Genomic DNA, 23,061 nt, shown 5'->3' with positions numbered 1-23,061 from the left:
CCAATCCCTACTACCACTTCCCAGGACCTTCGCATGTTTCACAAACCCTGTGAAGTTGCTCATAGGGTGTGCACTCACTTTTTTTTAAAGGGCATGCCTTATAACTGAAGTGCCTCTCAGCCTACACTGGGTTTCTGTTTGTTTATGCACACATTTGTCTTCCATTGTAGGCAGTGTTTGGTGGCCTTTCCTCTGGTTCTTCTGTTCTTTTATGAGGGATTACTCACAAAAGTCATCATCTTGAGACCTCCTCTTCATATCTGTTTCATAGCTATTTATGCACCAAGCTGGAAGACAGCTGCAAGCCACACATCACGGGCCTGAGTGCCACATGTGGCTCCTGAGCCACAGGTTGAGGATCCCTGCTCTAGTCAATGACTGGAGTAACATTTCTGATGAGGCGCAAAGAGGCGCAAGCCAGTGATACAATGTGCCAAATTCATTAAGTGCCGTGTATCTCTTTGTTAATTTGGTGCATTTTATTCCTCATTCATTTATACTGGCATACAATATGATTTTCTTTCTAAATCTGGGCCTTTCTGCTGTTTATCAGGTTTGGCACTCAATTGAAATGGACATTTTGGAGGAGTATTGTGTAGGAGTGCTCCTGTCATCCAATCAGTGCTCTTCCCAAATGTTAATGATAAAGAGTGATAAGAATATCTCAGGCAGAAGACATGAAGAGAGGAAAAGAGCTCTAAATGGGCTTCAAGAAAGGTGTAAGAACATTATTCTTCAAAACTTGTAGGTAAAGTGCACTTTAGTGCACTTATTTATAAAGATTAAAAAATTGGACAAAAGGAAAGTGGCCAACAAGTGCTTTCAATTCTCCATAGAGAGCACCCATATTACTATTCACAGGCAGCCAACGTAGTACGGTAGGCACTATCATAGGTGGTAAGAAATGATTATTTGACAGAACTTGAGAGATCGTAATGGGTTTTTAGATACATACGAGCCTTTAAGTATATACACACATTATATATCACTACTTTGAATATAGCACAGCCGTGATTCCTTGGAAAAAAAGAAGTTACAATGGTATGAATAATCATCACGGGAAGAATATGAGCAGGGATACAATGTGCAACATGATAATAAAATTTAATTACAATTCAATATTTGACGACATACATATTAAATTACAGAATAATTGATGTTCATGTGAATAAATGACTTGGCTACTTTGAAAAAGGGAAATTCAACATGTATAATAATAATTTATGATGCATACAACTGATACAGATATTACCTAAGGGCTCGATTAACTTCCAAGTCCAATCTATCTTTAGTGCTTTCACTTTAATTGAAATTTTAATTTATATTGTTATCAAACTTTGAATAAAAATCAAACAATTAGGTACTACACACATATAAATGCCGACACAGTATCGGCATTTGCCAGTCTTGGGGTGTAAAGTGACAATATATTTTGGGCCATGTTTTACATTTACTTTTATATTTTCATGTAGATATATAGATTATTTAGTTGTGCAATATTTTTTATATTTTGTGAATCTGAAATGTCATTAGTTTGTTAGAATTTTGTTGTAAGAAGTAATATACCATATCATCACCAAGTCACATCAAACACTATGCACTGCATGTAATGACAATGGACTGCTTCATCATTGTCACTGTTGGTATAAGATAGAATTTGTATCCTGAGCAGGAATGAGTAAATCCAAATGGTAAAGCTCTGGGTTTGTAATGGAAATCTGATGTCCGCCACTCAAACTCAAACAGAGCAGCTAATAAACAAGCTTTATTGCATGTGAAAGATGCCTGTATGCTGCTGTGAACAATAAAGAAAAAAAAATGATGTGACCTCCCTCCTATTTTTGATAACCAGCTCAGGTAAAGCAGACAACTGCGGGCTGCAACCCTCAGCTATCAGCTTTATCTTAGCTGGTTATCAAAAATAGGGGGGACTCCACACAGTTTTTTAATAATTTTAAGAAACGGCTTGGGGACCCCCTAATTTTGACACCAGCCAAGGTAAAGTAGACAGTTGGGGGCTGGTATTATCCATTCGGAAAAGTCCATGGTTTATTGGCCCCTAGCCTAAAAATAGTAGCCAACAGCCACCCCAGAAGTGGTGCATCTGTTAGATGTGCCCATTCTGGTGCTTTGCCCATCTCTTCCCTATGTCCCTGTTGTGGTGGAAATGGGGCAGTAATACTTTTGGGGTTGATGGCAGCTGTAAAATTACAGTAATGGAGGGCATCTATCAGACATCTTATTAGTAAAAATGGAAAAAGAAATTGTTTGAATAAAGATGCCCCTGTACTCCCTCATTCACCAATTTATTAATTAAAAAGAAATTCTCAAAGTTCTAATGTAATCCAATAATGAAATGTCCCACAACCTCCATTGATTCCTATGGAGCTTGATTTTGAGAATGTTGTCAGAACGAGGCTCCATAGGTCACTCCTGGTGAGTGGCAGGTGCAGAATTTCTCACGCTTGTCAGAAATTCCATGTCTGTTGTTGACCATGAGTGAGCTATGGAGCCTTGTTCTGAGAAAGTTCAATTCAAAGCTGACATCAATCTCAAAAATATTACTCCGATTACCACTGCACCAGGGTAATTGGGAACAGCTCGGCAAAGCAACAGAATTGGCGCATCTGATAGATTCACCACTTGTAGGCCGAATACAGGCTATTTTTAGGCTTGAAAGAGTCAAATAACCATGGGCCCTCCCAGTCTGATAATACCAGCCCTCAGCTGTCTGTTTTACCATGACTGGTTATCAAAAAAAATTTTCAAAAAATGTGTGGGATCCCTTCTATTTTTGAAAAAATAGCCATGATAAGCATAAAGCTGATGGCTTTTTACCTGGGCTGGTTATCAAAAATATGGGGGGCACCTTGTCATTTTTTTTAAATGTATTTCCTATCCACATTTGTTTGCAGGGCAATTGCCCCAATTTTGCTTCCTTTTGCAGCCCTCTGGCCCTTTGACCCTTTTACAGCCATTTTACACCACAGAAGTTTGAGTCCCAATTGACTTAGATGGGGTTCAGGGTCCGGGGTCAAGTTTGTATCAAGTCTAGGTCCCAAACTGACCTTTTTACTAGAGTGACCCTGAAATTCCACAGGTCCACTCATTCCTAATCCTGAAAGCAAGAACCTGCAGAAAAAACACTGAGATGCACAGGAGATGGAACAAAATATCTGTCGGTGCATAGTAGTGCCTGAAACAGAATGAGGTAGATATACTAAACTGATCTACTAAGATGAAATCCAAAGGGGAATCAGCACTTCAATATATCAATAACAAAAAATGTACTTGATCCATTTAAAAGTTGTTAAATCTATTTTTAATAATTAATATTTTGAGTCTGTATTGAGTGCATATATGCTGACATAGTCTTGCCTATGTGTAAAGTTGGAGGCTTACCGGTACATCATATGTAAAACAGAATTCCCTAAAATGAACATTCACAGCTGCATTAGAATCCTATATATATATATATACTAGCTGTACTACTTGGCTTCGCCCGGGTTAATAACTGCTGTTAACAAAATAGAATGTATTAACAAAATTGTGTGTATTCTGCACACAAAAACCACAAAACAAATAGAAATGTAATTATTAAAAGGCAAAAACTAAGCTAATAGAAGCATTTCACAACATATATTTCAACACCACAGATATTCCACACAGATTTAACTAAATTGACCAGGTCTGTCTCTTTCCAGGTCTGTCTCTTTCCCCTAAAATTTAAACATCAATTGTCCTTATAAAACACGAACTTCAGAAGGTCTTACCTTATAACGTATCTGCACTAAGTCCCAGCCCGTTGGTTGTGCACATGCGCCGGTCTCCGCTGCTTATACTTCCTGATGTGCGCCTCACATGAGCCAATGCGTGTCACGCTGCGTCTCAGCGCGCGCATTCAAGGAAGTCTTTACACAAAGGTAGGCAGGGACCGCCCCAGGCGCCGGCGTCACCAAAATCATGTGACGGGGGCGTTTATGGAGGCTTGTCCGAAACGCCTCTGCCACTGGCTGCTCTATTAGTTTAAATATCCGGACCTCTCCCCACCCTGACACGACCCTTTTGAGGAAGCGAGGCAAAACGGCGCCAGGGGTGGTGGAGCGCATGGCCAAGTGACCCTCTTTTCAAGGTATAATGTCCTTTACTCTGTGCTACCCCTTTTTGTACCTTAAAGCTGCAATATAATGTGAATGTTTATTACTATCGGCTGCCTTGTTAGCCATTCAGCATTGATTTAGACTCAGTTTTTCTATTCTGGCTGACTACAGCTGTTTTTGCATGGATGTCAGTACATGAAGCTGCTGCCATCTACGTGTCAATACAGAGATCAACGTCATTGCAAATTGATATTTGTCATATGCTTATAGATAGATCTAAATTGGCTCTGCTGTTGACTGTCCACATAGAGCCACAGCCACACCATGATTTACCAGATACATATATAAACGGTAAAGACCATATTATGTATGAGAAACTGGATGGGGACTGAGGATGAGAGGCAGAAAGAGCAAAAAAGAGCAATTCTGTTTTGTTTATTTTTACACACCATTCAGTATAATTGCCACGTATTCTTGCTCTGTAGGTTGATAGAATTACAATACCAAGTTTATATATTTTTTCTTTATATTTTGCAAATTTTGCACGAAAAATTATTTTTTGTTTTAAAAATAAATAAATAAATAAAAAAATATATTTTATTGTTTTCTTCACCCTTGTCTAACTCCCATAACTTTTGTTATTTATTCATAGCTAAAGCTGAATAAGGTCTTGTTTTTGCTTCGGTTTTCACTGGTCTCACTTTTTGGTATATGTATCTTATTGATCACTGTTTCGTTCTTATTATTTTGTTAGGAGCCATTAAAGTGAATCTGTTAGCACATTTGAGCTATTGAACCTATTAACCTCTTCACCTCGGCCCATTTTTCATTGTTTTTTTTGCTCCCATCTTCCGAGAGCCGTAACATTTTTATTTTTTCGTCAATCTTGCCATATGAGGGCTTGTTTTTTGCAAAATGAGTTGTACTTTTAAATGAAACCATAAGTTTTACCATATAGTGTACCGGAAAATGGCAAAATGGCCTTTCCTCCCTGATGAAGCGGTGTCCACAGGGGTGCTACATATTCTTGCGAAACGTACGTTGGAGGTTTTAGGGGGCTTTCCCTTTGGGGGTCCCCTTAATTGGGAATTTGGCTCTTCTCAGTACTTTGCAAGCAGCCTTTTTTCTGTATATCATTATGACATTGCAATTATACTGTGTTGACTGCATGGGATATGGTGGATTCTATATACACATTGTGCTTATAGCAGCTTTATGATTTATTCTTTGCTAATTGCACTTTGCACTTTATAATTTTTTCATGCTGCTATATTTGCACTACATCCACTATTGCACTCAGCACTTTATGACTATTAATTTATTACATGCTGCCATGTTTGCACCTTGTCTGTAATAGCTGCTAGTCAGGAAACTTTACTGACAATTTATTCAAAGTACTGTATGGTGTATGGTGAAACTTTTCTTGCCAGTTTTTATACCAACCTTTGATGGTTTCTGTACATGTTGTTGCCTTCCCCTGGGGTCACCATTCACTTCCATTCCCCCCATTCTTTGTATTTTATGGTGTTTTATATGGCCATCTTTTCCCCTTTTTTGTGTTTTCTCTATTTCACATATCAAATAAAATCGTCATTGTTTTGCACTATTTATTACTCCGGTTCCTCTTGTTTTTTGACATTGCATAGGAGTATGTGCTAGGCACGTGTTTTGCCCCATTGTGGGCACCTGTGCCTATTATTGTCATAAGTTATGGTCATGAGGTATAGTTTTCTCTTTTCATTGCTTCTGCACAAGTGTTGGTGAGTCACTGGTAGAAATGAGCAAATCCAATGTTCGGTATTAATATTTTGGGCAGAACACCTATTTTACAAAGAAAACAGAGTTTGGGTTCGGAGTTCGTGTGCTTTATGTATGCTGACCAGTCACATAAGCATCGCTATGCTCAGGTACGCTCGGTGCTCAGCCCAGTATGAGCCGCTTGCAGTGTTTGAATGGCTCACACTGAGGGTAACAACAGCCTGATTGAATGTAGTGTGCAACCCCTCCCTAAAGGAAATACCTTGCACACCCTCCCCCAGAAGTGTTCTGGTTATGGCTGGCTGTTTGTGGGCAGAGACCCAAAGTGCCCAGTGACTTCCATTGGGGTTTGGTTCAATTCTGAACCAATGGAGGTTCAGTTTGGCTACCACATTTTCACAGGTTTGCTCATCTCGAGTCTGATACTTGCGTTCCCAGTGTTCTCCGGTTCTGACTGAGATGGAGATGGAATGCCCAGGCGTGAGATTTCTGGACCAGCACCCAGTGTCACAGGGGCAGAATGATGCTGTGAGAGGATTCACAGAATAATGAAGTGAGGAGGCAGCGCAGTGCTGAGAACATAAACGTGCAGCCGGCCTGCCTAAACAGGCTATTAACACTAGAACTACTGAGGTAGTCATTTTGACTACTTTGCACCATGTATTTCTATATAGGTGTCACGAGTCCAGTAGTTCTAGTGTTAAATGACAACCTATCTCCTTCCTATAGTCAGTCAGTTGTCCTTTAACCATTTTGACTGCTGTAACGTTATGAGGTAATAACTCTGAAATGCTTCAACAGATCCCAATGATTCATAGATTGTGACACATTGTATTTCATTTTACTGGTAAATTTTGGTCTATGATTTGTGTTTATTTCTGAAAATATGACAAATTTGACCGAAAAAAAATTAAAATTTTGCAATTTTCAAACTTTGATATTGTATGTACTTTAACCAGATAGTTATATCACAAAAAATTTGTTAATAAAAAACACTTACAGCATATCTTACTTGTCTCTCCCCATTGACTGATTCAGCTGGAACTTTGGGTTTGGATTCCATACTCTTGTTTGCGATTCATTCTTTCCTGCATTACCCATTCTATTTGACCTTCAGATTATAATCCTCTATTATATTCCCTTGTACCAGGCTCTTTCTACCTCTGTAGCCTATGTACATTCAGTGTCGGACTGGCTACTGGAGCAACCACCAGTAATACCAGGCCTGGCTGCGGTTACCTGCATTGAACTCCGGAGATCTCACCTGAGCTCCGGAGTGCAACCTGGACTGAACTAAGGGTTTGTAGGACTGAACTGTGATCGTCGACTGATTCCAGGGTGATTGCACTTCAGTTCATGTCACAGGTACGGACAGGCTGGGCTGAACTCCGGAGCTCAGGTGAGAGCTCTGGAGTTCAATGCAGGTAACTGCAGCCAGGCCTGGTATTACTGGAGGTTCCTCTGGTACCCAGTCCGTGTTCTGTGTACATTCCGATATTCTGACAGTCCTTTCATCTGTGTTGTTTGGTTTTTCTACCCCACATATTCTGTTAAATACTTTCTTGATATATTTATCGTCTTGCACACTTATATCATATAGTGATATTTCTTATCGTTTTTTGCACCTTATTATATTTTCATCACCTTGGGCTTTTTAGTATTTGATTCACTACTTCTTAATCTCATCATTGAATGTGTATGCTGAACTACATACTGTATAATTGATACATACTTTAAGGGTACGCTCACACGAGCATATGACTTGGATGAGTGTAATGCGAAAAAATCTCACAGTGCACTCAGACCAATGTTATTCAATGAGGGAGAGCAGATGGGCAGCTTTTTTGTCATACAGATTCTGGATGAGCGAAAAGTCACAGCAAGCTGTGATTGTCAGTGAGAGCCTTGTCACTCGCACCCATACAAGTCTATGGGTGCGAGTGAAATATTGGACTGCACTCAGATGACAGCCAAGTGCAGTGCGATAATTGCATTAACTGACGATGGAGGAGATGTGGAGATTAATCCCTCCCTCTCCTCTGCAGCTCCCACCATCCCCTTGGCAGCTGTGATCCGATATAGTACTGCTTAGCCACATGACAAGACTCATGAGGAAAGAGTGCAGTTTTACCAAAAATAATTTGCAGACTCCATAAGTGTCAGAAAAGCAGGATTCTCCCTCAACGGACCCCATTTTGGAATTTTCACCTCTTTTGGAATATATCTACAGCTGTAGTTACGATTTTCACTCCATCAGTGTTTCCCAGAAACAAGCAACAATGGATGTTGCTGAAGGAAAATTGCAAATCTGCCATTGAATCGACCAGTATATTCTAGTGCATGCACATTGTGTCCAGCTCATGCTTCTGGAGACACATAACTTGTAAATTAAGCAGATTTCCTCACTACAGTAATGTCAAACATGTGGATGCTAGATGTGGGTTAGACACACTGTGGGGCTCAGAAGGGAGCGGGGCATTCGGATTTGGTGAGCACAGAATTAGATTTTTTTTGTAAGCCAAGGAACCATTTCACTTTTCCAGAGTCTTTGCATTGCCAGCAACATGGAAACCCCCATTTCTGTTAACTGCTGAAGCACCTAAAGGCCATGTCACACACAGAGATAAATCTGTGGCAGATCTGTGGTTGCAGTGAAATTGTGGACAATCAGTGCCAGGTTTGTGGCTGTGTACAAATGGAACAATATGTCCATGATTACACTGCAACCACAGATCTGCCAAAGATTTATCTCTGTGTGTGACAGGGCCTTAAGTGGCGACTCATTTTTTTTAAGTAGATTGAGTTGAAACTTTTATTGAGTATATTTTACACATTTTGAATCACATTTATCCTGTGCTATGCACTGAGCACTTACATCACGTGTTTCCATCTAATTCTCCAAATTACGTGATTCAGATGAAACTGGATTCATTCACTATAATGAGGCAGCAGAGTTACTTTGGACTCCACCTAACCTTATTTTGAGAGCTATAATTTTTGTATATTTCTGCTGACATAGTCATGTGTGGGATGAGTTTGATTTTTTTTTTGTGAACCATTTTCGGGCACATAACATTTTTATTAAAGGGAATCTGTCAGATGATTTTGCAGTACAAAATCTTTAAATAGGGCTTAAAGAGACCTTTCAGGATCAGGAAGTTTTATAGCTGTACATTATCTTACCTTATTTTAAGCTCCATAGAAATTAGTGTGAAATAGTAACTAATCAATTATATGTAATTATATGTAAATATAAGCTGCTTATGCCCTGCTCCCCCCTCCTACCATTAGTTATATTTTATCTGAACCCCTCCTATACTTCCTCCCCCCTCTCAGCAGGGATGAGAAATGGGAGGAGAGAGCAGTGAATATGTATTTTGTATTTACATATGCTTGACTAGCTACTAAAGGCCACGTCTCACTAAGCGACATCGCTAGTGATATCGCTGCTGAGTCACGGTTTTTGTGACGCAACAGCAATCTTGCTAGCGATGTCGCTTTGTGTGACATCCAGCAACGACCTGGCCCCTGCTGTGAGGTTGCTGGTCGTTGCTGAATGTCCTGGACCATTTTTTGGTCATTGCTCTCTCGCTGTGAAGCACACATCACTGTGTTTGACAGCGAGAGAGCAACGATCTGAATGTGCAGGGAGCAGGGAGCCGACTTCTGTGGACGCTGGTAACCAAGGTACATATCGGGTAACCAAGCAAAGCGCTTTGCTTGGTTACCTGATATTTACCTTGGTTACCAGCGTCCGCAGCTTCTAGAAGCCGGCTCCCTGCTCCCTGCACACATAGCCAAGGTACATATCGGGTAACTATAAGCAAGGTGCTTTGCTTAGTAACCTGATGTGTACTATGGTTACCAAGCACAGCGTCATTACACGGGTCGCAGGTGGCTAGTGGCTGATCTCTGATCGCTGTGGAGATCTGCCTGATTGACAGCTCACCAGCAACCATGTAGCGACACCCCAGCGATCCCTGCAAGGTCAGATCGCTGGTGGGATCGCTGGAGCATCGCTAAAGGTGGTGTCACATATAGCGACGACGACAACGACGTCGCTGCTAAGTCACCATTTTCTGTGACGTAGTAGCGACGTCCCGTCGCTGTCGCTGTGTGTGACATCCAGCAATGACCTGGCCCCTGCTGTGAGGTCGCCGGTCGTTGCTGAATGTCCTGCTTCATTTTTTGGACGTTGCTCTCCCACTGTGAAGCACACATCGCTGTGTGTGACAGCGAGAGAGCGACGAACTGAAGCGAGCAGGGAGCAGGGAGCCGGCGTCTAGCAGCCTGCGGTAAGCTGTAACCACGGTAAACATCGGGTAACCAAGAAGCCCTTTCCTTGGTTGCCCGATATTTACCTTAGTTACTAGCGTCCGCCGCTCTCAGGCTGCCAGTGCCGGCTCCCTGCTCCATGCACACGTAGCCAGAGTACACATCGGGTAATTAACCCGATGTGCACTCTGGTTAGGAGTGCAGGGAACAGGGAGCCGACACTGGCAGCATGAGAGCGGTGGACGCTAGTAACAAAGGTAAATATCGGGTAACCAAGGAAAGGGCTTCTTGGTTACCCGATGTTTACCTTAGTTACGCTTCCACGCGTCGCTGCTAGCTGGGGGCTGGTCACTGGTCGCTGGTGAGATCTGCCTGTTTGACAGCTCACCAGCGACCATGTAACAACGCATCAGTGATCCTGATAAGGTCAGATCGCTGGTCATGATCGCTGCTGCGTCGCTATGTGTGACACCACCTTAAGTGTGATGGTACCTAAGGGGTGCTTCACACACAGCGAGCTCGCTGCCGAGATCGCTGCTGAGTCACGCTTTTTGTGACGCAGCAGTGACCTCATTAGCGATCTCGCTGTGTGTGACACTGAGCAGCGATCTGGCCCCTGCTGCGAGATCGCTGCTCGTTACACACAGCCCTGGTTCGTTTTCTTCAAAGCCGCTCTCCTGCTGTGACACACAGATCGCTGTGTGTGACAGCAAGAGAGCGACAAATGAAGCGAGCAGGGAGCAGGAGCCGGCGTCTGACAGCTGAGGTAAGCTGTATCCAAGATAAACATCGGGTAACCAAGGTGGTTACCCGATATTTACCTTAGTTACCAGCCTCTGCAGCTCTCACGCTGCCTGTGCTGCCGGCTCCGGCTCTCTGCACATGTAGCTGCTGTACACATCGGGTTAATTAACCCGATGTGTACAGCAGCTAGGAGAGCAAGGAGCCAGCGCTAAGCAGTGTGCGCGGCTCCCTGCTCTCTGCACATGTAGCTGCATTACACATCGGGTTAATTAACCCGATGTGTACTGTAGACAGTATGGTAGGAGAGCAAGGAGCCAGCGCTCAGTGTGCGCGGCTCCCTGCTCCCTGCACACACAGCTAAGCGGTGTGCGCTGGTAACTAATGTAAACATCGGGTAACCATACCCGATGTTTACCTTAGTTACCAGTCTCCGCAGCTTCCAGACGGCAGCTCCGTGCAAGCGCAGCGTCGCTTGCACGTCGCTGCTGGCTGGGGGCTGTTCACTGGTCGCTGGTGAGATCTGCCTGTTTGACAGCTCACCAGCGACCATGTAGCGATGCAGCAGCGATCCTGACCAGGTCAGATCGCTGGTCGGATCGCTGCTGCATCGCTAAGTGTGAAGGTACCCTAAAGTCACACTGAATTTTACTGACCTTAAAATAAGATAACAAGATAACGTACAGCTATAAAAGTTACTGATCTTGAAAGTCTCCTTAAGCCCTATTTAAAGATAACGTTAGTATTGTAATACAAAATCACCTGACAGATTCCTTTAAAGCAGAATCTTAACATTATTTGGACCAGGATCACATTGTAGACCATTGGCATGATGCGGCCACAGTCATGTTGTGCCCATTGGAGCAAAACGGAGCTCCTGCCTCTGGTAGTCGCTATTGACAGTGGCATCTTAGGGGTTAAATGCCAGCTGGCATCTATCATGATTGCCAGCTATGATATATATAGCTTCCACCTGCTGATGTTTTGGCTAGCTCTGCTTGTGTACCAGTGCGACCGTATTGCCGTACATGTACAGCGGTTTGCGAGAATGCACTTCTCGCAGCATCATATATGTACAGTGCATGTCATGAAAGGTTTACAGAGAACCTGTCATTTTTCATACATAAGTCATTTTTTCCCTGGTGTAGGTGCCACTTTTTTTCCTGAATTTAGCTACGTTTATTTTTCTTTTGTTCCTGCGTCTCTCTATTCCTGAGATATGTACCCCATGTCCCTCATGTTAAAATTGATTTTATTAATAGCTTAGGAATATAATATAATAAATATATATATATATATATATATATATATATATATATATATAAATATATATATGGTATACATAACATCTATACATACCTTATGTACAGACCAAAAGTTTGGACACACCTCATTCAAAGCGTTTTCTTTATTTTCATGACTCTGAAAACTGTAGATTCACATTGAAGGCATCAAAACAATGAAATAACACATGTGGAATGAAATACTTAACAAAAAAGTGTGAAACAACTGAAAATATGTCTTATATTCTATGTTCTTCAAAGTATCCACCTTTTGCTTTGATTACTGCTTTGCACACTCTTGCCATTCTCTTGATGAGCTTCAAGAGGTAGTCACTGGAAATGGTTCTCACTTCACAGGTGTGCCCTGTCAGGTTTAATAAGTGGCATTTCTTGCCTTATAAATGGGGTTGGGACCATCAGTTGTGTTGTGCAGAAGTCTGGTGGATACACAGCTGATAGTCCTACTAAATAGACTGTTAAGATTTGTATCATGGCAAGAAAAAAGCAGCTAAGTAAAGAAAAACGAGTGGCCATCATTATTTTAAGAAATGAAGGTCAGTCAGTCCGAAAAATTGAAAAAACTTTGAAAGTGTCCCCAAGTGCAGTGGCAAAAACCATCAAACGCTACAAAGAAACTGGCTCACATGAGGACCACCCCTGGAAAGGAAGACAAGAGTCACCTCTGCTGCGGAGGATAAGTTTATCTGAGTCACCAGCCTCAGAAATCGCAGGTTAACAACAGCTCAGATTAGAGACCAGGTCAATGCCACACAGAGTTCTAGCAGCAGACACATCTCTAGAACAACTGTTAAGAGGAGACTTTGTGCAGCAGGCCTTCATGGTAAAATAGCTGCTAGGAAACCACTGCTAAGGACAGGCAACAAGCAGAAGAGGCTTGTTTGGGCTAAAGAACACAAGGAATGGACATTAGACCAGTGGAAATCTGTGCTTTGGTCTGATTAGTCCAAATTTGAGATCTTTGGATCCAACCACCGTGTCTTTGTGTGACACAGAAAAGGTGAACGGATGGACTCTAGATGCCTGGTTCCCACCGTGAAGCATGGAGGAAGAGATGTGATGATGTGGGGGTGCTTTGCTGGTGACAAAATTGGGGATTTATTTAAAATTGAAGGCATACTGAACCAGCATGGCTACCACAGCATCTTTCAGCAGCATGCTATTCCATCTGGTTTGCGTTTAGTTAGACCATCACTTATTTTTCAACAGGACAATGACCCCAAATACACCTCCAGGCTGTTTAAGGGCTATTTGACTAAGAAGAAGAGTGATGGGGTGCTACGCCAGATGATCTGGCCTCCACAGTCAATAGACCTGAACCCAATTGAGATGGTTTGGGGTGAGCTGGACTGCAGAGTAAAGGCAAAAGGGACAACAAGGGCTAAGTATTTCTGGGAACTCCTACAAGACTGTTGGAAAACCATTTCCGGTGACTACCTCTAGAAGCTCATCAAGAGAATGCCAAGAGTGTGCAAAGCAGTAATCAAAGCAAAAGGTGGCTACTTTGAAGAACCTAGAATATAAGACATATTTTCAGTTGTTTCACTCTTTTTTGTTAAGTATTTCATTCCACATGTGTTAATGCATAGTTTTGATGCCTTCAATGTGAATCTACAATTTTCAGAGTCATGAAAATAAAGAAAACTCTTTGAATGAGAAGGTGTGTCCAAACTTTTGGTCTGTACTGTATATAAAACATCTATCTATATATAAATTGATGACATTTGACAGTTCGTCACATCGTTTACCTACTTTGTAAAGGTGTTGTGCTCATTAACATTATTGTTTGAATTTTCTCCATAGTCTCTACATTTTGTGCCACATTCTTTGTCCTACTCTCTATAATAGAATACATATCATAGCAGGTGCGTATGGTCATATATAAGGAGTTCTTTTAAGGGATTCACCACTCAATCATTCATTCAGTCATACTTCTACACACATTCATTGCCTTCGCTCTACAGTAGTCAGTGACTAACATCTTTGTTAAATATTAGCCTTTTGTGCAGAAAGTTTTATTGTCTGTGTGAAATATTTAGCATTTTCAGGTATGCAAAGTAAGAACACAGGTAGATACTATACAATTTATATTACCGGCTTCCTGTAAAAAAAAAAAAAAAACATCCTCAAATCATATGTTGTTCACCTCTGAACAAAAGTTTACGTTTTCATACAGATTTCATCTTCATAAGAAGCTGAGCAGGTTTGTAAAATACATTGTTTTACTTGTTCTGGATCTTTCATTGATCTTGATTTCAAGCAGGCATTGTAAAGCTGCATTCATAATTTTGCAGGCTGTAGAGCTGAAATCTCCCAGCATTCCATTCTGGCTAAATATAGACAGAATGGCTGCTTTTCATTTTTGTCTTTGGATTGTAGGTATTCTGATTCAAACAAATGATCACTGATCAACTTGATAGGTTATAACCATTAAGTCAGTACGGGAATGAGTATTGGGACCATAATAATGCATAGGGTGGATAGGTGATATTTTGTTTACACTGGACTTCCCATGTAGCCATAGACCAGTAATCCATGTGGGTTAAATGCTTGTTTCAGCTTACTCCAAAGTACAGGGTGGGCCATAAGTATGGATACACCCGGGGTGGGCCATAAATATGGATAAACTCTGATAAAAAAGATGGTTGCCATGGGCGTCACCCTTCCTCAAATGTTTTGCCCCTCCCATGTACTAATATGCCACAAACGGTAAGGTGATATCAGCAACCACTTCCATTTTATCAGGGTGTATCTGTGACGCCCTGGCCTATCAGGTCATCACAGGGTATTTTGAAATCTGCCCTTCTGTACAATATCCACCTTCTCCTTGGTTACGGGTCCCTGATCTTTGGTGTTGTCAAGAACAAGCTAATCAAAATCCTAGGAACACTCTGCACCACACCCACCAGACACACCAATGGACGGCCTGAGTGGAAGAGGGTCGCACACTTGGGGGGTTGGTTAAGGGGAGGTCAGGAGTGTCAGGAGTAGAACAGTGTAGTGTTGGAGGTGAAAGTGAGAGGAGGTGAGGAACTGGGCTCCTTGGAACTACTAGCTGGCAGACGTTGGTCTGGGACTGGTAGGAGCTGGACCCCGGTCGCAGGGGATCGTGACAGGGACACGGACTGTCGAGGAGGACAGCTGGTGGACTTATGCCATCACCGGGCAGGGGCAGGGCACGATGGGGGTGCATGGACCCTAGGTCAGGAAGTAGCTTCAGGTGTCCTGGCAATTTACCCGACGAGGACGGAGCCTTCAAAATCCGTTCTCCACCCGCTCCAAAATAGGGATACTAGCGCAACGAGGGGGATAGCAGTTTCCCATTACACGGTCCAGAAAATCCCAAGCGTGAACCCTGAGAGCAAGCTCACCCAGGTAGCCATACTGGTGAGCGGCATCCGATTAGTTTCACACTAAAGGGACCAACTAGAAGACAAGGTGCCAAGGCAAAGGTCACAGGCTAACAGGAAACACCAACGAGCACTAGATCCAGACGTGCCCCCTCCCAGTGGCAGCGGTGTCAAGAGCTTTGGTTTACCACAGTTGTCGGTGTCAGCGTTATTGGACTGAGTGAGTACACAAGTGACCCTTACCGTCCCAATGGCACCTCCCAGTAGCCCTCATCGAGTCCCGGGGCATCCCCCCTACCAGTGGAGGGGTTAAACACCTGCCTGCCCACACCATCGCCACCGGGTACTCCCAACAGCAGCGGTGGTACTCCACCTTATTACACACCACGGGTGGCGTCACAAACTTTCCACATCATCCCCTGTAAATATTCCCGCCTTTATTCCGAGTGGCCGCGCAACCCCGACCCCCGGGTCCAGAGACCCCTCGAGCCACCGCGGATTCGGATCCGAGCAGCCCGGCTTCTGACACGGGGGCGGCACAAATCCATACTAATGGCCCACCCAGGGTGTATCCATACTTATGGCCCACCCTGTAAATATGGATGCTTGGCAAAGAGGATATGTTTATTACAATGGCCAGAGGGGTCTGGTAGCTTATCTTCCCTGGGAACAAAGGATCGGGCATATTGGTCACTAATGAGCTAACATATGTTTAAGATCTAGGGCTGGTCCCACCTTAACCAAATATTATGTAATATGTCTCGCCACCTTTATGCCAGAACTTATTTATGGTCTACTTCTTAGCTTTATAGACTCTCAGCTAAGGTGTTCAGTTGATAAGCTTGAGGACTATAATCTTTTTTAATATATTTACAAAGTAACCCAGAATATCTGTATGTAAACGTTAACATCGTTAACACTGCATCTCCTTGAAAAAGGCAATAAATATTATTTTTGCAATGTAAACTAATAGCACACAATGTAAATTAAAATAGACACCACAACAGTGTAATGTAACAAAGCCATTACAAGATGTGAATTATTTTACAGATGCAAACAAGCACATGAAAACATTACATTGTTAAATATTCAAATGAAAGAGTGATGCTCCACCTCGGGAGCCATGTCGGAGACTATACTAAGGCGGAGCTGGAAAAGTCTTATATCCCCTACCTTCCTTGCAAAGCTGCTTTTGACAGTCTGTATCTCCAGTCTATTCTCAGAGTACTGATTACTGCAAACTGCCATTGTTTTGCTATAGGAAAATCTACAAGGTAGTTCTGAAGGGGTCAGTGATTGTAGAATTGCATTTACGTGCAACCTTGTACCTATAATATATGAACATGGCTAAAGATTCTGTTATAAGTATATAAGACGATATAAGGGAATTTCTGGTCATGTAATTCCTGAAATATTCTGTAAATCTTATACTGTATACAACATAAGCTTATACCTCCTTTTTGTGGATAAAATTGTATTTTTTGAAAGCATCAGAAAAGTCATCAGAATTGCCGTGTATGAAGTAGGGCTAATATATGAGTTAGTAATATGTTTCACTCTCTCATTTCCTCTTCATCTTTTCTGTCAAGAGGGACAGCTGCCCCTATATAAGCCATTTTTCAGAGGTAGTGATTGGTCATTGTTGGAGGAGTAGGAGGAGGCATAAGCCCAGCCCTCTCCAAGACTACACTGGACTCCTGTTTATGCGTTGATCACATTTGCAGCTAAGTAGGGATGAGAGAACTCTGAACAGTAAAGTTCGGGGTTAGTACGGGACACCCGGTGTCAGGGTCTCGGACTCAAATGTGGACTTTTAAAAAAAGTCTATGTACAAGTTTGGAGTTCAGGTAATGTCCATATGTTAATAAAGTTTGTTGAAAGGCTACAGCCTCTCTCACTAGCCGTCCTCTGTCACTTTCAAATCTGGGACTCCTCTATCAAGATTTTGTACCTCTCTCCATTGTAGTGTATGTGGGATGTGAATCGTTTGGTTGTTTCTGTAATGGTCCTAAATTTCTTGCTAATTTGACCCCCATTCCCCAAAAAGTAGAAGTTCTAAAAATGGAATCCCTTATCAGTTATTTATGGCATAGCTGTTGATATCTTTTAAATGGTAATACCCCTTTAAATTTTATTGTGACCCTTGTGCGTGGTGATGTAGCCCTCTAAGCAAAGAAAAGTTTTGGTCAAAGGGCAAAGTTTGGCAATGGCAGTCATCTGCCATTAGTAATGGGGGTCAGAAGAATCAGGAGAAGCCACGGTATTCAATTCTCATGAGTCCACTGCTTTTCTTTTAATAAGTAATTTGTACAATACTGTTTTTGTGCTGTGGACCTATGACCTTAACCCCTTCAGCCCCCGGGCATTTTGTGTTTTTCCGTTTTTTTTTTTCCTCTCTTTCTTCCGAGAGCCGTAACTTTTTTTTTTTTATTATTTTACTTGTCCCCCTAGAGGGCTATAGCGATCATTAATCCGATCGCTCTGCCCTGTCTACAGATCACAGCTACACAGCTGAGAACTGCAGATTTGGTGCTTTACTTTCAATGCCGGCTGAATTCCGGCATTGAGAGGAAGTGTCTCATGTTAGCTACAGGCGTCATCACATGTCACTTGACATAAATATGTATTTTTGTTTTTTTACATGGCCTGGTTGAAATTATGCTGTCCTACTGAATCTGGTGTTAGTTTTCATTTGTTCCTCTGCATTCCCTTATTCCTTACATGTAAATCTAGACTTGATACCAAGGGGGCTGATCCTCAACTTTTTTCTTCTTGAGGCCCATACCCCTTTGGTTAAGAAGACTAAATTTACTTGTAGGGAAGAGGAGGGGGAGGTGCAAGATCAAAACTTCAACCAGTTTCAGGAGAACAGTGAAATTTCATACATATTTATGGGAAATCACAGGTTCTCGAGAGTAAAAGAACACCTTCAACACAAAAAGTAAAGCAGTGCTATTACGTGTAGTTTCTGACTGTCAGTGCTCTGTATCTTTAATATCATTAATAATGTGTTAGTAGAAATGTCCTCCACTGACTGCCTCTATCTATATTCAGGATAAATTTAGATTGGTTTTTGCACCTATTAACATGGATCGCAGCTATGAAACAGTCCGCACCCCATGGGAAAACGGATGGCGGCCGTCACACAGGAGGCAGAGCGGAACATTATTCTTAGTAATTACAGTATGATTTTCATCATTTTGTGCCCTTTAAAATGATTAGACTTTTTTTTTACTATCCCCAGTGATATTGTGGCTTGCATATCTGCAGCCTATTCGATAACAATGTAACATGAGTGAGTACAAATATATGCAATGCATTAAATGTGCTTGGATAATGTGATGTGATTGTTATAGCCCTTTCTACCCTGACCCATAACTCTAGCAAATAATACCATTACGTGTACAGATTGTGATAAAGCAACACAAGATTTAACGTAGAAAAGCTAGTAGAGAGAAAAAGCATCCGGGTTACCCATAGCAACCCTTGAATTTGAAAAACTTCGGGTTGCCATTGGCAACAGCGTCACTTTTTCCATACTAATATTTACACAAGGTCTATTCTCTTCAGATTTACGATGTTGCTTCATGATAACAGATTCCTCATCAAATTACCACAGGGAAATAACTTTAAGCATTGACTAATAGTGAATTCTTGATATACAGAACAGTAATAGATAACCAATGACAAGTAATGTGTAGACAAATATAACTGCGGTTCCTTCTAACAGCAATCCATTCGTATAAAAACAGTACATATAAAAAATGGAGTTATGGTCCATACCAACCAATCAGAGACATGCTTTCATTTTGTTTGGAGGTTAAAAAAAATGTAAGGTGAATTCTGATTGGTGGCTGAGGGCATCACTTCCACTTTTTTTTTTTTAAATACATGAGGCTCAACCACATTTTTCCTTCTAGGAAAATCCACATAGTTGTCACTGTATACAACAGTTTTCATATTGAAAGGAAAGTTCTTTGCATAAGTTGATGTGTTTCAGTTTAGTTTTAGCTATAGGCTAATCTAAAAAAAATAAAAAAAAAATGCAGCTAATACATTGATCTGTTCTACAGAGTAATTCTACAATAAGTGTTAACCCATTATTCAAAATAGTTGTGTATGTGATCTAGTTTATTTTTATTTTTTGAAAACAACCAAAGGCAAAATAAATACTTGAAAATAATACTAAAAAAAATCCTCCTATTAGAAGTTACTATAAAACTTGCAAGCTGTACACCAGTGTTGCACCATGAAGCTCATACAGGATTTTCTTCAGTGTAAAAATATACAAGTTTGCTGCTTCCATGGACAGCGGAAAGGTCCGATTGTTAGTCATTTCGTGGAGGCTTGACGTCTTGTCATTTCATACTTCTCCTACCCAGACCACTGTGTTTCCACTTTTAATTCCTGAGACTTCGCAATGTAGAACGCTTTGCCTCCCATTGATTAGAAACAGAGAATCCTTAGCTGGTGTTAAAATATACTGTCCAAATAGGCCACTGTCTTTTATTACTCTGTTTTTCTCATTCCAGGGCCAGTCTTTTTGTGCTACTGGGTCTTTGAGGTTCTTCATCATGTCCACCCTTCCTGAGGACAGTTCTAAAAAGAGAACATCAGTTTGTATATGTGATGTAGCATAGATATAATACTGATTGCTCTCTGTGAAAGATGATTGAAAAGTCACATCAGAAATTTGTAAGTTTGTTTGTAGGTCATAAATCAATTTAATTTCACCCTGGAAAGTAATTGTTTGGACTTTGACTCGTCCGTTCACTTCATCTGTGCTGACCAAATAACTTCCATCTGAAGAGATGTATGGTGTCCCGGTAATGTCACCATTTGGGCCAATGACTGTGTCTGTAACGCTATCGATTATTACCTGAGGTAACGCACTTAACGAGTTGTTTGACTTGCATTGTACAAAATAGTAGCCACCAAGATGGGAATAAGCCATGTTCTTCGGAATACAGCTGGAGTTTTTGAAGCTGATGGTCTTTATTTGAGTCACAGTTTCAAGGTCAATTTTATGAATTGAAGGCTTAGATTTATTAAAGATGAAGCCAAATCTGAAAGAGGAAAAATGTATATTAACAGATGCTTCTGAAGGGCTTAATGCAAACAGATGATTTTACAAACCAAGGGCTTTTTCATGCAGTTGCATTATGGCTCTAGTTGTACAAAGTAATAATAGCACTGCCGTAGTGAGTGATCCTTTACTATACCTTGACATTAAAGGGAACCTGTCACCACTTTTTTGGCCTATAAGCTGCGGCCACCACCACTGGGCTCTTATATACAGCATTCTAACATGCTGTATATAAGAGCCCAGGCTGCTGTGAGAACATAAAAAACACTTTATAATACTTCGCTAACGGTCGCGCGGTTGGCCATATATTGTCGTCTCCGTTGTCCGGTGCAGTCACCGCCTCTTTTGGCCAACTTTGTTCTCCTTCTCTAGCCACGGTGCATGACGCTTCTGACGTCATACACACTCGTCGGCATTCAGGTCCTGAGCAGGCGAGTGTGTATGACGTAGACGCGTCATGCACACAGGCTTCAGAAAGAGGATGAAGATGGCCGAAAGAGGAGGCGCCGGCACTGGAGAACGTAGATGCCCATATGGTCAACTGTGCGACCGTTAGGTAAGTATTATAAAGTGTTTTTTATGTTCTCACAGCGGCCTGGACTCTTATATATAGCATGTTAGAATGCTGTATATAAAAGCCTGGTGGTGGTGGCCACAACTTATACGCCAAAAAAAGTGGTGACAGGTTCCCTTTAATTTAATACATTTTTTTTCCTTCCCGATTCAGAGTAGTCTCCATTAGACTTCATTCATATGGAGAAATGCTCGTTATTTCTAGAAAACAATATCTACTAACACATTCGGTTTGGGTCTCCGCTCAGATACAGCCAGCCATAAAGTGAGCATTTCTGTCTCGAGGGAGGTTTTTTTTGGTCATAGTACATATGAAACATTGTTTCATTCCCTGGGAAACCTATTTAGAGAATGCAAATTGCTCTCACTGGGGTGCCTGCAAACATCATGCAGTGAAGCAAACCTGTGCATTGTGGTTCTGGTGATTGCTCCATTGAAGAATAGTCCACTTTTTTGACTTCACGGACAAAATATCCGAGCACTCGCAATACTCGACCGAGCTCCGTGAGTACCTGAGCACACCGATGCTTGATCGAGTAACGAATAGAGATGACCGAACTTGAGGTTCAAGGTTCGGGTTCGGAAACCGACTACCCAAAAAAAGAAATTTAAGTTTTGAAGTTCGAGTGAGTTACTAGTGCAAATCACTCAAGTGAGCAGCGCTGTGCTTGTATGATTAATGTTCAGCCCTGTGCATGCTGCATGCAGGATTTGAACAGCCCGCACTGTGGGTAAAGTCAACATGATATGATGTAGTGTGCACACACAAAAATAGAATATAAAAATTGAAAAATCTCCCCCATCCTCCCCTGGAAGTGTTTCGCTTATGTCTGGCTGAATGTGGGTGGAGACAAGAACTGCCCAATTACTGACTTCCACTGAGGTTCAGATCAAGTCAGGGCCACAAACTGAACCTTTTCTAAGTTTTGAATGTGCCCTATGAATCGAACCTCCAAAGGTTCTCTCATCTCTAGTACCAAACAGTGCCGAGCACCCTCACTCATCAGTAATTATAACCATTGGCTTGACAAAATCTCTTACAATGCCTTGAAAATGTATTCATACCTCATGAGACTTTCCACATTTTTTCAAGCTACACCCACTTTTTTTAGATTTATATTTTTTAAATAGTTAGAAAACCATGTATCATTTCCTTTATACTTTATACACATACTAGCTAATTAGTATTGGTATATCACATAAAACCCAATTAAGTAAATTTAAATTTGTGGGCGTAACATGAAAAATTTTGGAAAAGTGAATATTTTTTAAAGCACTGTACACTGCCCAAAATGTCACATGATTGATGAATATAAGCTTGATGTTCTAACACAGAAGAATCTACATTGCGGGAACCATTTATCGCAAGTTACACCATTGGTTATTGTGTTGCTGACTTTTTGGCTATAATAAAGTGTTCATATCATCTCAAGTAGCTTTTCAAAAACTATTGTCATGTGTGTACATGAGTAATAACAATATTTCTGGTCATTATAAAACTTATGCCCTGCTTTTTACTAGTGTTCCTTATTCAGGTTCTCTATCTAAATTTTGGTTGTCTGTGACTGGGTGGAGAGTAGACGGTATGATGTCTCCCATTCTCAGTACACACAGAGACACCAGAGAGTCCCGCCCTCTATTCTCTGTGTAGCACATTTGTAGAAGTACCAGCACCATGGATGACATTATACAGCAGCACAGAGCAGAGAGGTTTTTGAAATGACAGTGCTCATCTAGATAATGATTTACCGAATGTGGTTAATGATAAGGTTGGTTGGTGGAATAAACAGATCATCTACTTCTTCAAAGTCTGTGCGGATAATGTGCTGACTTTCTCCTGTACTTGCTTCAGATATAACCTGAAATAAAAAATATTG

At 41.5% G+C, this 23,061-nt stretch overlaps 1 protein-coding gene across 2 annotated transcripts in view; it reads right to left on the bottom strand.

The window, feature by feature from the left end:
• Positions 1-14,154: 14,154 nt before the first annotated feature.
• The window catches only part of FSTL4 (follistatin like 4), a 1,562,686-nt gene continuing 1,553,779 nt past the window's right edge, over positions 14,155-23,061 (bottom strand). For both annotated transcript variants that reach the window (XM_075344490.1, XM_075344491.1), the window contains exons 15-16: positions 22,934-23,043; positions 14,155-20,591 (exon numbers count right to left, since the gene is read on the bottom strand). In XM_075344490.1, the coding sequence (XP_075200605.1) occupies positions 19,889-20,591; positions 22,934-23,043 (813 nt within the window). In that variant the 3' untranslated portion in view covers positions 14,155-19,888. The remainder of the gene's footprint in view (positions 20,592-22,933; positions 23,044-23,061) is intronic.

This window comes from Anomaloglossus baeobatrachus, chromosome 4 (genome assembly GCF_048569485.1).
Source record: "Anomaloglossus baeobatrachus isolate aAnoBae1 chromosome 4, aAnoBae1.hap1, whole genome shotgun sequence".
In the NCBI taxonomy this organism is placed as follows: Eukaryota; Metazoa; Chordata; class Amphibia; order Anura; family Aromobatidae; genus Anomaloglossus; species Anomaloglossus baeobatrachus.
Note: the sequence above shows the minus strand (reverse complement) of the source record. Positions and strands in the feature narration are given on the sequence as shown.